At 39.3% G+C, this 14,278-nt stretch overlaps 1 protein-coding gene across 4 annotated transcripts in view; it reads left to right on the top strand.

Moving 5' to 3' along the window:
* FNIP1 (folliculin interacting protein 1) overlaps positions 1-14,278 on the top strand; it is a 92,967-nt gene that overhangs the window by 51,223 nt on the left and 27,466 nt on the right. For 3 of the 4 annotated variants that reach the window (XR_004646764.1, XM_034778392.1, XM_034778393.1), the window contains exons 3-7: positions 385-528; positions 10,141-10,241; positions 10,540-10,614; positions 11,171-11,262; positions 13,649-13,732. Coding sequence is in view for 3 of the 4 variants with exons in the window: in XM_034778392.1 (XP_034634283.1) it covers positions 385-528; positions 10,141-10,241; positions 10,540-10,614; positions 11,171-11,262; positions 13,649-13,732 (496 nt within the window). In the remaining variant the exon portion in view is untranslated. The remainder of the gene's footprint in view (positions 1-384; positions 529-10,140; positions 10,242-10,539; positions 10,615-11,170; positions 11,263-13,648; positions 13,733-14,278) is intronic. The other variant, XM_034778394.1, reaches the window with a different exon arrangement.

The raw sequence follows: 14,278 nt of genomic DNA, 5'->3' as shown, positions 1-14,278 counted from the left end.
AGAAGGCAGTTGGAATATCTTGTTCCTCTCCCTGTATTCACCCCTTTCTTTGCCACCCAATCTCCTGCTCCTGTGCCCAGTAATTATTCTGTGTAAAACTTCAAAGCAGCTTCACTGCCTGCAGTTTCTTAAGAAAATGAACAAGGAGTGTTGTATTAGCTCCCAGTTCAGTTTTCTAAGTAAAGCAGCCCAGCCTCCTTCCCTGTAGCAAGTCTGGAGAAGAAATAAATCCTCATTCTGCTTAGTGTTTGCCTTGGCATATAACCTTTTTGCCACTAAATATGCTTCCTAAACTGGGAATACAAGACCAGATCATTCCAGTGCCATTAAACAATGATTGTAGGGATGTGAAATCTAATGACAGGCATGTGGTCTGTGTTTCAGAAACTCTGTAGTGATGCTCAGGTGAGAGTCTTTGGGAAATGTTGCCAACTGAAGCCTGGAGGAGACAGTTCCTCTTCATTGGACAGTTCCATCAATTCATCCTCTTCGTCTTCCGATACGAAAGAACAATGCCCAAAATACCAGGTGAGAATTCTTTTATATTATTTCAATCTTGTCAAATTTTGCAACAGATGTATCGAATGTTTTAAAATGCTTAAAATTAGAGACGGCCTGAGGCAGGAGTTTTTCTTCAAGGTTTAGACTAAGGTCGCAGTTTGATCGTGAATCGAGACTATGGTTTTGGGTTCGAGGGCACTAAAACATAGTAAACTGTTCTCTCAAGAGCGCTGCCTTGAATGGCAGAAGTATCTCCATAGTATGAGAGGTCTGCCCTTTTGGGCCATATCTGAACAGGACCTGGACAATAATTCCCATCTGTGAAATGAGACTTGGGACTGGACCCATAATGGTAGGCTGGGACATTTTGTTCCTTTGAGTATTTGGACCTGTATGGGCCCTTCTCTAGTGACAGACCCTAGGCTTCATGATATTTTTAAATATTCTGAATTACAAATATATTTGAAGTCAAATGTCCTATGTCAGGGGAAACTTTAAAAAAAAAAGGTAATGTGGCAACAGACAGCTGTAAATCTGTAGATGAAGGCTATGTAATAGTGCTATATAACTTGAGTTAAATTTTACAAAAGTGTGGAGGTTTTGGTTACAAGAGTAGCCCGAGTCATCTGACACGGATATATTTCTGTCATCTCAGCTTCCATGGATCACAAGCATTTTATACTAAGCCATCCTAAAATAGAACTGAGCCTTTATACTCTTTGTAATGAATTAATTGCATGTTTGAGGGAAGTTGCCCCTTACACAACTTATTTTGAGGTACAGTACTACTGATGTCTCAGCCCACCAGTGATATAGATGAACAAACTTTCTGCATTGATTTTATCCATCATCACATTAGCTGTTGCTATATTTGACCAGAAATGTATTCCCTTTGTCTTTTCTTTCCCATACAGCTCTTCTCCATAGCTTCAATAAGGTGACTGAAGTCCTATTTGCCCTTTCGTCCTTCTTGGAAGGGTATTTTGTGTGGTTTTGAGAGGAAGAGCTGTTCCATTTCTCTTGGTGTGCTTCCTCTGGCACAACATAACCCCCCCCAGTGTCCTATGTAACCAAGAGACCATTATGCTCCCCAATGTCTAGACCAGGGGTCAGCAACCTCTCAGAAGTGGTGTGCCGAGTCTTCATTTATTCACTCTAATTTAAGTTTTCGCGTGCCAGTCATACATTTTAACATTTTTAGAAGGTCTCTTTCTATAAGTCTATAATTTGTATGTAAAGTAAATAAGGTTTTTAAAATATCTAAGAAGCTTCATTTAAAATTAAATTAAAATGCAGAGCCCCCCCGACCGGTGGCCAGGACCCAGGCAGTGTGAGTGCCACTGAAAATCAGCTTGTGTGTCGCCTTTGGCACGCATGCAGAGGCTGTCTACCCCTGGTCTAGACCTACAGCTACTTATTTCTCTTCTCAATTGGGCAGGCTCTGTACAAACACTGATTAGCATTGGAGAATAAAGGTGTGATATATATGTGTATATATAATGTAGTATGTGCAACCTTTGCAGTTGCAAAGTGGAAGTCCCAATAACATAATGCTAATAGCACGTTTTATAATAGTTTTATTTAAATATATGTGACTATGATGTAGGTGATTTAGAAGATGAAATATGGTGCTTTGTCCCAGGCTGCTGTGTGGTTTTCTGATTGTGTCCCATCTAAAGCACTCACAAATGTCACTAGAATACATTCAGATGCTTCTAAATAAGGTCTGATATTGCTAATACTTGTAGAGGACTTCCCACAGGAGAATGTACTGTACCTGGTAGTGTTTGCAGGATCTTGCCCTAGTATTTTTTTTTCCTCATCCAGGCTGAAGGTTTGTTTGATCATGAGACCCGGGTTTTACAACTGTGTTGCAATTCTGTTTATATGTGTAGAAGGTTATTTTGTGCAATATGTGCAGTAAGTAGAAATTTAAAATGCTACAAATTTACCAGTCAGAAATGTGATTTCCAAATCATGCAAATATTACTGACTCTAATATGCTAGTGTGTAATAACAAACACTTGCAATTTATTTATGATCTGTTTTTATGTGAGCTCAGAAATTTGAGCAAGGGAATTGGTTTGTTTCCAAGTTGTCATTCCCTAGAGTCGTGCCCTTTTGCCATACGCTCTTCAGTTATTACTCATACGAGTTTTTAATTTTTAACCCCTTTTCTTGGCTGATCGCACTTCACTTTGGTCTTTGATGACCTCTATTTTCTAGAACTTGGAGGCCCAGGTGGTTGAACAGCAGCAAGGTTCTCACAATAAATGTAGGCATCTGTGGTAATGCAAGGTAGAGTCCTCCTCATTAGGCACGTATGAAGGCCAAACCAAAGCAGGGCATCTCATCAGGATCTTTGTCTTTGGCAGTGCCTCTTCCCGATCTTGCAGGGGAAAGACAACCCCCCCTGTAATTAGGTTTGAAATGAGTAGATTTTCACTTTTCATGATTTTTGATAATAAATTTGTGTCCGGGTATTTCCTCCTCTCCCTTCTCCCCCCCCCCCCCCTCCAGTTTTTATTGACTTAAATTTTCGCACTGGCAGAAAGTTAAAAACAAACCATCCTCGAATGCTTTATATTCAAAACATAAGCACTCCTGCAATTTATATCCAGAGATAAAAATCATCATCATTGTGCCTGATAGTTTGTAATGATCATTATTCAGTGTTCCATGTACAAAAGTACTTTTCTAGAGCCACGCTCACTTTTTTTTAGGCTCTTGGGTGTTATTTACTGATTAAAATCTAATCTTTCCTAGACTACCTGCAATGCACCTGGCCAATTAGGCAATATGATATCATGGGAGATGAGGATGGGAATTTAGCCATGATCCAGTTTTTGCCGTGACACATGAAGATTAATAGTCCTTGTAATTATATCCCCATTTTTATAGTGGTAGTTGCTATTTTTATTCATGCCCCATCTTTTTTGGGCTCCTGGAGTGATAGTGAGTTGCAGAAGTTAGGTATTCTGTTAAAATATTATGACCTTAGTAATGGATCTTTTTTGCAAACCGCTTTGAAGATTCAAAGAGCTTTTGAAAGTGTTATGTTTTAAATGAGTTGTCTTTGAGTTTCATAGTATCTCCTTGTTCTTATTTTGATGGGTAGGGTAAGTAGAAGAATTCAGTGGCCTTCTTTACATATTCATTATTTCTGGTGAGGATCTGGAGGCCTGGATTCTATTTCTGATTCTGCCATTAGCTCACTCTGTGACATTGGGAAAGTCGTTTAGATTTAGGCCAAACTTGGTTGTTACTTAAACCCATATTTAGTCACCTAAATAATTAGTCTAACTTTTCCCAGAAGGTGCGCAAACCCAGCTCCCATAGATTTCTATGGGAGCTGTGCATGCTTAGTACCCTGTGAATATCAGCGCACTTAAGTATCTAATTTTAGGCACCCATATTTGCAAATGTTGTTCTAAATTCTTTGCTCCGCCATCTGGAGTTAACAAAGTCAAAGGATGTGGCTTGTTGTTGTTTTGCCTAGTGCCCAAGTACAGCAGCTCTGAAGTGTCTGAGCTTCGGGAGTCCTTGGGGCATTTAATTTAGTCAGGGTCAGGCACAGCAAGCGGGGAGCCAGAGGAACTGCCGGCAAAAAAGAACATGAGTACAAAAAGTGACCCTGCTTACTTATGAATATGATTGGAAAGACAGCACATAGAAACTCATGTCACTCTTTCCTCTCATCTATCAGCTGCAAGAACATCTTCAGTTGATTGGCCTGGGTAACTTTTTAATTTTAGACTGAAGATTTTTGCTTGTTGTGTGCAATACTTTATCTAGCATATGATGTTACGTGTCATTCCTCCTTTGTGCTCAATCAGTATCGCTTATGGCAAACTCTCACCAGTCAAGTAACAGGAAATGCATGATTACTCATGACGTCATATGCTCTTTCCTTGTACTGAAGGAGGCAATCAGCACAATAACAATAGACAGAAGTGTGTCAAATGCAAAATATTATGCACAGGTGATTGAGTCAACCCTTAACTTGTCAAGAAGCCATTGGTCCAGCCTGTCCAAAATCCATGATCTCCATAGAACGATCAGCAGGAAACACATAGCTCTTCAACTCTGATGATCTCGTAAAAGAAAAGTTTAGGCTCTAAGGCCCTCATTCAGGAAAACACTGAAGCTCATTCTTAACTCCAGGCATTTGTTTAAGTCTCGTTGACTTCTGTAGGGATGCTTTTTGGTTTGGGACCTATGACCTGATGTCTGTGTCTTTATACACATGGTATTACGCCCGCAGAGATGGATTATGGCCAGGATTCTGTTTGGATCAATGGATTAAAAAGAATGTGTTTTGAAAACCGCAATTAATTATTATTTTCAGGTACTCACAATTAATTGGACTTTTAAACACCCAGATACTTCTTATTTTGGAATATTTACAAATATTTTAATTTATAGAAAAACGCTTTCAGTTCCCCTTTTAGAATTCCTACTTCATTTTAAAATCTTATTTCCTCAATATATGCCATTCAGGGGGCACCATATTTGTCCTCTGAACTGCCCTCTGCTGGAATCTAGAAAAAAACAATTGCTCAAACTCCTAAACATTACATATACAGTAGAGCCTCAGAGTTAACGAACACTTCAGGAATGGAGGTTGTTCATAACTCTGAAATGTTCGTAACTCTGAACTTCCGGTTCCAAATGAGGTGTGTGGTTGACTGATCAGTTTGTAACTCTGGTTTTTATAACTCTGAGGTTCTACTGTACATTGTGATCCAAAGACTCTTGAAGTCAATGGAAAAACCTCATATGAACTTCAGTGAACCATGGATCAGGCCCTAAGAAAGCAATCGAACAAACTCTGTGAGTCTTCGCTTTTATACTTGGAATATTTGGGAAACAAGAATTAACATCCCCTGATTTGTCTAATATGCAAAGAAGGTAAGTGAGCATCCCTACTCATACCACACTGCAAGAACTTCTTTGCATGTTCAGTCTTAATCTTCGGCTAAAAAAGATTTTCCAAACCCACGTGTTTTTCAATAAGTACTTGTATACTGTGATGCTATTGCACTTTCTCCATATGATAATCCATGGTTTCTTTATTATATTCTATAATTCAGTCTAAGTTTTTCCCCATGCATTGACAGACATGATATCTGGTATTACTATGGTGTCGGCCTGTCTGATATTAGTGAAGTGTTGAGTTTTGTATGTGATGTGAAATTATGTTTACTAAAAGTAATTTGAGGAAATAATTTCTGTAAAAGACACACACACATACTAATTTAGAACAGTACACAACCCCCTCCTCTCATCTTCCTTTCTGATGGGGCTGAACTTAACCCAGATGAACACTCTACTGTTTAGATTAATGTTACTGAATGCCATTGCCTGGTGCTTAATCATGAAAGTGTACATTATCCTTTATAGCGACACATTCAGCTGGTGCCAAGTGATTTAAATCTTTCTTAACCAGGTGTTAAATATGTGTGAAATTCTGAACTGTGGTATTTTAAGGCAGAAGTTGCCAAATAAAGATTAAAAGGAGATGGAATGCAGCAAATCAGAGCTAGTCAAATTATTTGTTACAAATTTAGCCCTATTTTCATAAGTGCTTACTGTTGTAAATAATAAAAATAATTTATATTGCAGTAGAGTCAAATAGTCCCAATTAAGCCTCATTGTGCCTGGCACTGTACATGATTATTGTTATTCTTCATTATTCGCGTATAAAATCTTTGGGACCAGGAAGATGATGAAGGGAAGTCTAGTACTATGTGTCTGTACAGTGCACAGTACAATAGGACTCCATTCTTGGTTGGCTCTTTGGTACAACATAATAAACAGGATTAATAATAACTAACTGAACAGTTTGTGTTGCAGTAAGGTTTTACCTGAGTGGGACGCAAATCCAGCTGAAGAATCCAACTTTTTTATCCGAGCATGGGACTGGCACTGTTGCTAAGAGTGGCAGAGTTAACCTTACTGCAACAGAAGCCGCTCCGTTAAGCCATTATTTGAGGACGGGTAGGTGCACATAGAGCTCAAAACCCCAGTATGACAGATCTCGGTGAAGGCCAAAAGGAAGCTGAGAACTGGAGACACTGAATCCTGACAACCAAATCTGTAACAAGAGTAGGCACATTCAATGTATTTACTATGTGTAGTATGGAAATGTTGGCACAAGTGACCAGAGAAATGAAAAAATACCACCTGAACATACTTGGTGTCAGTGAGATGAGGTAGGCGGGGAGTGGCAAGGTGGTGCTACAATCTTACACTGAGGAGGAGGAACCCATGAAAGAGGTGTAGGAATTATGCTGGATAATATCACAGCGAAAACCCTGCTGGCTTGGGAACCAGTGAATGACGGAATAATAACAGCCAGACTGCAAACAAAACATGTGTACAATAATCCAAGACTTTGTCTACACTAGAATTTATGTCAGTATAACTTATGTCGTTCAGGGGTGTGAATAAGCCACCTCCTTGAGTGATATAAGTTACACTGACCTAAGTGTTGTGTAGACAGCACTACTTTCAGCAGGACAGCTATTGCCGCTCGTTGGGGGTGGATTAATTAAGTCAACGGAAGAGCTCTCTCCCATCACCATAGAGCATCTGCACTGCAGTGCTACAGCTGTAAGCTCTGTAGTGTAAATGTAGCCCAAGTATATGACCAACAAATGCATTAGACAACAGTGAAAAGAATACATTCTACAAGCAGGTGCAGCAAGTATTGGATGACATCCCTAATCAAGACATCAGTTTGATGATAGGTGACTTCAATGCACAAACTGGCAACAACTCGATTGGCTGGGAAGGTGTCCTGGGCACAGCAGCAGAAGGCATCCAAACTTATAATGATGAATGGCTCTTGAAACTCTGTGGCTCAAACACCGTAAAGAGAGGCCATGTGCATATATCTAAGAGGTGAGCATCGTCTTTGAGGGATGTCAGAGTCAGCAGAGGAGCAGATGTTGGCTCAGATCATTATCTCTGAGAGGCTACATTACAACTTAAACTCAAAAAGACCACAAAGATGGACAAAAAGAATGTTACAGCAATAGAGAAGTTCCAGGACAAAGAAATGCAGATCAGATTGCATTTAGCAACTGTTCCAGTATTTTACAGAACCAGACTGATGGAAGTCTGGAAGACAGATGGTCAACCTGGAAGAAGACGGTAGTCGAGACAGCAGAGGAAGTAGTGGGCCTCCAAAGAGGGCAAAAGTAAGGTGGATAGATTATTACATCTGGAACATGGGCAGCAATTGACAAACAGAAAACCCTGAAGGCAAAAAAGGAATAGTGGAAGACACAGGCAGAACTCTTAGAGGTAGATGCAAGATGCAGAGTTAAGGACAAAGAAATAAAGAAGAAATTCAGGCAAGATAGAAATGTCTGGTTCAGAAGAAGGCCGCAGAGGCAGAAGCAGCAGCACAAGAGAGGAGATTTCAAGCAGCTCTATAGACTAGTGAAAGACCTCTCAGAAAGACTAGGGGCTGGTCCACACTAACCCCCCAGTTCGAACTAAGATACGCAACTTCAGCTACGTGAATAACGTAGCTGAAGTCAAAGTACCTTAGTTTGAGCTACAAAGTACTTACCGCGGGTCCACACCCGGCAGGCAGGCTCCCCCGTCGACTCCGCGTACTCTTCTCGCGGAGCAGGAGTACTGGTGTCGACGGCGAGCACTTCCGGGATCGATTTATCGCGTCTAGACAAGACGCGATAAATCGATCCCAGAAGAGCGATTGCTTACCGCCGAACCCGGAGGTAAGTATAGACATACTGTAGGTCATCACAGGTGATGCCCATCAATGACTGTCATGGACAGATGTTGAAAATGTATGAAGAACAAGCCTGGAAAGAATATTTCCATTCCAGATTAAACTGTCTAGAGCCAACAATAATGCGCAGATTTGAGTGAAATGCCAGTGCTAAATTAGAAATAGAAGAGGGACCAATAACGCCCAATGAAATTAAAGAAGCCATCAAAGGCCTCAAACAAGGGAAACGCCTGATGCTCATAGAATTCAAGCAGATGTACTGAAGTCAGGAGGGAAAATTCTGCCTGAGCAGCTAATAAAACTCTGACGAAATACGGGTGAAAGAACAAGTGCTACAAGACTGGAAAGATGGTATTATTGTGGCATTATGAAAAAGGGTGATCTTATTCAGTGCATGTTATCACCTGGGAAAAAGTACCACAACTAGTGAGTGACAGTAATCAGTGGAGGAACTGAGAGCTTACAACCTAAATATAAGACAAGAGACAACAGGTGGATACAACAGATGTGGGAGGAACACAAGATAACAGTGACACAATTATTGTTAGTGTAATAAGCAGCAGACACGGCATACCTACTGCCTAGCCTTTGTCAAATATCTGGTAAATGGCAGAGCGAGATTTAAGGAGAGCCTTTGAAGCAGGACAAAATAGTGTCTGTTTGGATTTTTATGGGGAGCTCCTCCCAATGCATAAGGGGTGGCCTGGGCAAAAGCACTAAGGTGTTTGGGGGACGATTGGCTTGATGAAGGCTGGCTGGCATCATTGGCAAGGCAAGGGTGGAGGGTTGAAGGCTTGATTGTACATAAAAGATTATGGATAGGGTGGGGCTAATCCATGAATGGCCTTAAAAGTGAAGACCTAGTTTTTGTTTGCAGTGGAAAAGGGAGAACCAGGGGAGGGGGAATAGTTTGTGACCACATTTCAGTGGTCTGTGAACTGTTTTTGTTCAGCAATTTACTATTCGTTATTCAGTGGTCACTTTAAGTCACCTGATATTTTTTTTTCTGTTTCTTGTCTGGATAATTGAAACTTTTTAAAGAGGAAAATGATGAATTACAAATAACTTACTGCTAGTAAAAAGATTCAGATGGAAAATGATTGTTACGAAAGTTTGTGAGACTTTTGGTATTTGTGAACTGTTTCACAAATACCAGAGTGACTTTCTGAATACTCATGAACAACAACTCATAAGATTGTACGAATAACTGTGAATCAAACTCATCAATAATTTATTTGAGCATAATTACAAATCCCTTTTTGCCTCACTAGGTCACCTCTAGAAATGCTTTCTGTACTGTTATGTGTAATATTGCCTAGACTACTTAGGCCTTCTAATTTTCTTTATAATTACCTATGTTGCAAACAGGAGAAATCTTAATTGGGAAGATAGGTTGCATAGCAGTCTGTTGGAATTGTACATTTTTATAAACAAGTTGCATTTCATACAAACCTGCCTGTGGCTGTAGAATTCTGCCCCTTAATCTAGGCCTTGAAATTGGGGACTGATCCCTTATCAATTCCTGAGAATATATCATACTCCACTCCACCCCTTGTGACTCAGCTGTGTCTTCAGTAACAACTGCCAGCAGCCAGTACTGAAATGCACTGCACCTCCCATAGAGATAGGTTTGTTGTGTTAATTGTACTGATTGGTTCAGTCCACAAACCCACCTTAAGATTGCTTCTTGGAGTAGAACTTATCTCAGTCAATCATAGGCTTTTAAATGGCCTACACCATGGTGTGTTGCAACTGTACCTGATATTTGCATCCATCAGAGCAAAGCATTTTTTAAATATTTTTCCTTGTTTCTGTGTTGCCTTAATTGAAATGCTCAAGTGTATAACAAAATAATTAACTGATTTGTTCTGCAGGGTTCTCGATGCTCCTCTGATGCCAATATGCTCGGGGAGATGATGTTTGGCTCTGTGGCCATGAGCTACAAGGGTTCTACATTGAAAATTCACCAGATCCGGTGAGACTCATTCTGGGTTTTTTTTGTTTGTTCGTTTGTTTTTAACTGATGTCCTTTTCACAAGATTCTGTATTGGGGTAAAATTGTTATTCAACTGAATGTTCCCAATGCAGAGCAGAGGCAGTTTCTAGGTACAAATAATATTTATCCCGATAATGTTTTAGACATATAATAATGCTAGGCTAATTGTTGTGCTATACATTTAAGCCTTTAAAATCTGAAGGGATGTGAATGGAGGAAAAAAAGGAAGTCTTGGGACAATAGTTCTGTACTGATCTCTTCCTTTTTTGTCTCATAGCTCCCCTCCTCAGCTCATGCTTAGCAAGGTTTTTACAGCTCGAACTGGAAGTAGCATCTATGGAAGTCTAAACACGTGAGTACATTAGAAATAGATTCATTAGTCTGAGTAGCTGAACCTAAGCATTACTTGGAAGAGAATTCTGATAATGTCAGGAGCCTCAAAATTCTTTTTTCTACATCACAAGGACTTTGTATTGTTTCCTGTGACTTGCCTCTCCACTGTTTGCTTGTGGTCATCTCCACCTCACCTTGCCTTAAGCAAAGGGATGGACTGTTCCTTCAGAGCAGGTGCTGGTACTTTGGCAGTTGGAGACTGATCCTGCAAGGGGCTGAGCGCTTTTGATTCCTACTGAAATCAATGAGAGTTGAAGGCACTCAATAATACCTGTTGGGAGTGAGGTGTTACGGAGTGGGTCTTTCTTTGAGCTACTTGCTGCTCAGTTTGCATGTGCTAACCGTACAACTGGCCTGGCTTTGTGAACACTATCAGGTGGTAGGGGTTTTTCCACAACTTTAATGAAAGCCTGCACTAGTTGTTAGTCTGTTCCATTCCAACTATAAATTAAATCAGACAGCACTGTACCAAAATGTGAATTACTGATTTTTGTTGGGTTTTTGGTTTTTTTTAGGTTGCAGGACAGTCTTGAGTTCATTAATCAGGACAGTAATACATTAAAGCCAGACCATAGTACAATTATGAATGGACTCCTTGAAAACATAGGTAATTAAAAGCTTATTTTCTTTCTTGGTATCTTTGTTAATTGAATAATCACTAGATTTTCAGACTGTTATGAAAAATTCCATATATGAACATTTATTATGCAGCTAATAAAACCCACTGAAACAGTAGCAAGGGATTTTATAGAAAGAAACCTTGGCATGGATTTGGGGAGTGTAGACCGTACAGCTTAGGTCTTGGTAATGGGACACAGCTTTTTTTCCATCTTGGTTAGAGTTTAAATACAGCCTATATCAGGAAACACCAATACAGCCCTGCTTAGTAAGCAGAACTTTCCCTTAATTAGTTAGTTTAATTTTCAAGCCAAGGTTCTGTTGTAGTTAGAATAAAATTGGCTGGAAAAAGTTAATTTTAAAACTTTAAGTGATCAGCTTCCAAGATTATCAGTGGACATGCATACTCTTCTGCTCTAGCAGTCAGACCTCTGAGGCTAAGTGAATGTTGTGTTAGCACAAAAATGGGGTTTTGGCTACCAAATAATGGCATCAGTTCTTGGGAACAAGGGTCCATCCATGTCCTCGTGAATCTCAATGGGACGACGTTTGTGCTTAAATTTAAACATGTGCTTGAGTGCCTTGCTAGATCAGAAATGAAATAATTCTTTTAAAATCAATTTTTATAGCTGAAACTGCAGAAATGAACCTGCTTTAAAAAGGTTCAGAAACATCAACAGATGTTTTTCCCTCCTTGTTGTGGCACATGTTTCTTTAAAACTTGCATTATCATTTGCAAGCTAATTGAGGTATAATAATGATAATAGGCTTGTGCTACTTTTCTTGCCAGTAATTCATTTACAAGGGAAGCCTTGTAAAGGCGTTTGAGACTGTTGTCCATTAAATGCATCCACGTTTACAAACTGTGGAAAGTCAAAGTTGTACGTCCTCCTCATTACTCAGTATTTCCTTTGGGCTTTATGTGAGATTTTTAAAATTGCCTAAGTGAGTTAGGAGCCAAAGTAAAGACATTCCTAACTCAGGCACGTTTGAAAATCTCACCTTTCGTCTGCAATTTGTAAGACAGTGGCTTTTGTCTGGCAAAGTTGTTAATATGCCAACCTCCACCTTCCTGGCCCCCACAAAAAAAATCCACAGGGAAAATTAAAACTTGGGCATTGTCACTGTTGTGATTCAGTGATTTAGGTGTAACAAAGCATAACAATGATTGCCTTCTACAGCATCAAAAAAGAAGGAAAATAGCTCTCCTAGTGTGCTATTGTAGGAGGTGTCAGTACATCAGTTGGGAGTCACAGAGGTACGGGGCTAACAAATGACAGAGCATTTCAGAAGAAGAAACAAAAATACAGAGACCGCAGTGAAACTGCACGAACTTTCAATCCTTTCATCAGTGTTTGTTTACAGTTCCCACTTCAAGGCAGAGGGAACAATGGGCAAGACAGGGCCAAGAAGTTAATCTATAACTGGAGCATTTGTAATAACTAAATTAAATAAAAAAAATGCTGCTAGCGCACTGACTCTTGCCAGCTCGTGATATAAAAAAAGTTTCTGTGTGTTTTGGTTGGGGACTGTTTACACACTGGTCTTTTCATACATGCCTGCTTTTTTTTTTTTTTTTTTAACTAGTCTCTAAGTCATTTAAAGAGATGGGAAGGGAGCTGTAGTTAAAGTGCAGCCTTCTGAATTTTTTAATCAATTTACATAGAAAACCTTGGGTGCACAATAGCTTCCCAAATTCAGCTTTTTGGTGCAGCTGGCAATTAACTAATTAAAAATGTCAGTGTTATGTTTTTATGTACATAAAACAAGCATAAGGTATTTCCCTGATGTAACTTACCTGTCAATAATGAATTTTTCTATGGTTTTAAAGTTGTTAATGTTTATTTTCTGTCCACTATTCTTATGCCTAACGTCATGTATTGACTCTTAATTTTCATGAGCAGTGATTCTGACCTGTAATTTTTCTCACCACTCTATTAAACTTAATTTATTCATGCTTTTTTTTTTTCATCTTCTTCAAAGGTGGAGTACCGTAGCCACCTCGTCAATGGAGATATTAAAACAAATGTTTTACATCAGGCTAAATTTAGAATCTGTGAATCGAGCTATAGTTTTAAGATTGTAGGTGTTCTTAACTTCCTGCATAAATTAATTATTTGCATTTTAAAAGTCTCTTTTATGGGAGATAATGTAAATTGGATCCTGTTTTAAAAAAAACAAATATTGGAAATAATGTTTTAACCATAAGTACTTCAGCTTGGATTGTAACTCTTGCTGAGCGTAAGAGCTGTATTCTTCTGTATCTGTTGGTCTGCATTTATGTTGGCTTATATCTTTTTTTTCCTCCCCTACAGACTCTGCTCTGCTTTACTAACCTCATTCTTTCATATGTATTTTACGTTCTTGCCATGTAGGTCTTTCACAGCTTTGCAGCCCTAGGCGAGCGTTCTCTGAACAAGGTCCGCTCCGCCTGATCCGGAGCGCCTCTTTCTTTGCAGGTTTGCAGTGTGCTGTGTGCATAGTCTAGTTTATGTAACAGAGATGTGTGGATTTGTAGTGTAGCCATGGAAATAAGACATGTTTTAAAAATACAGTTGTGAAATTGGAGGGCATGGGGAAAATGCAGAGTGAGCAGAGATGCCTGCTTTTTAGCTTTTTATCGTTTGTGGGAATTTTATCCTAGAAAGCAGTAGATGCTTTAAAAGTTCTTAATGAGTTTTGTTTTATAGACACTTGGCCATTTGCATGGTGCATATCTATTTTTGGAGGCAATGTTTCACACTAGTTGCTTTCCAAACTAATTTGGAACTTGTTTTAACCAAATTTATAAGAATATGTAGTCACTTTTGGTGCATATAAAATGAACAATTCTTGTTTTCAGTGGTTGGGTCTTACTTCCATGGCTGAAGTAGCTTTTGTTTCACAGATCTGTAAAATAGATCACATTTAAGGTTATGATTGAGACACTTTTGATCTTCTGTACACATAAGGACTGGCTGTGAATACAGATGCTGCTCAAGGCTTAGTTGAACAAGCAATTTACT

Source organism: Trachemys scripta, chromosome 8 (genome assembly GCF_013100865.1).
Source record: "Trachemys scripta elegans isolate TJP31775 chromosome 8, CAS_Tse_1.0, whole genome shotgun sequence".
Taxonomy (NCBI): Eukaryota; Metazoa; Chordata; order Testudines; family Emydidae; genus Trachemys; species Trachemys scripta.
The sequence above is the reverse complement of the archived record's forward strand: the minus strand, read 5'-3'. Positions and strand labels throughout refer to the sequence as shown.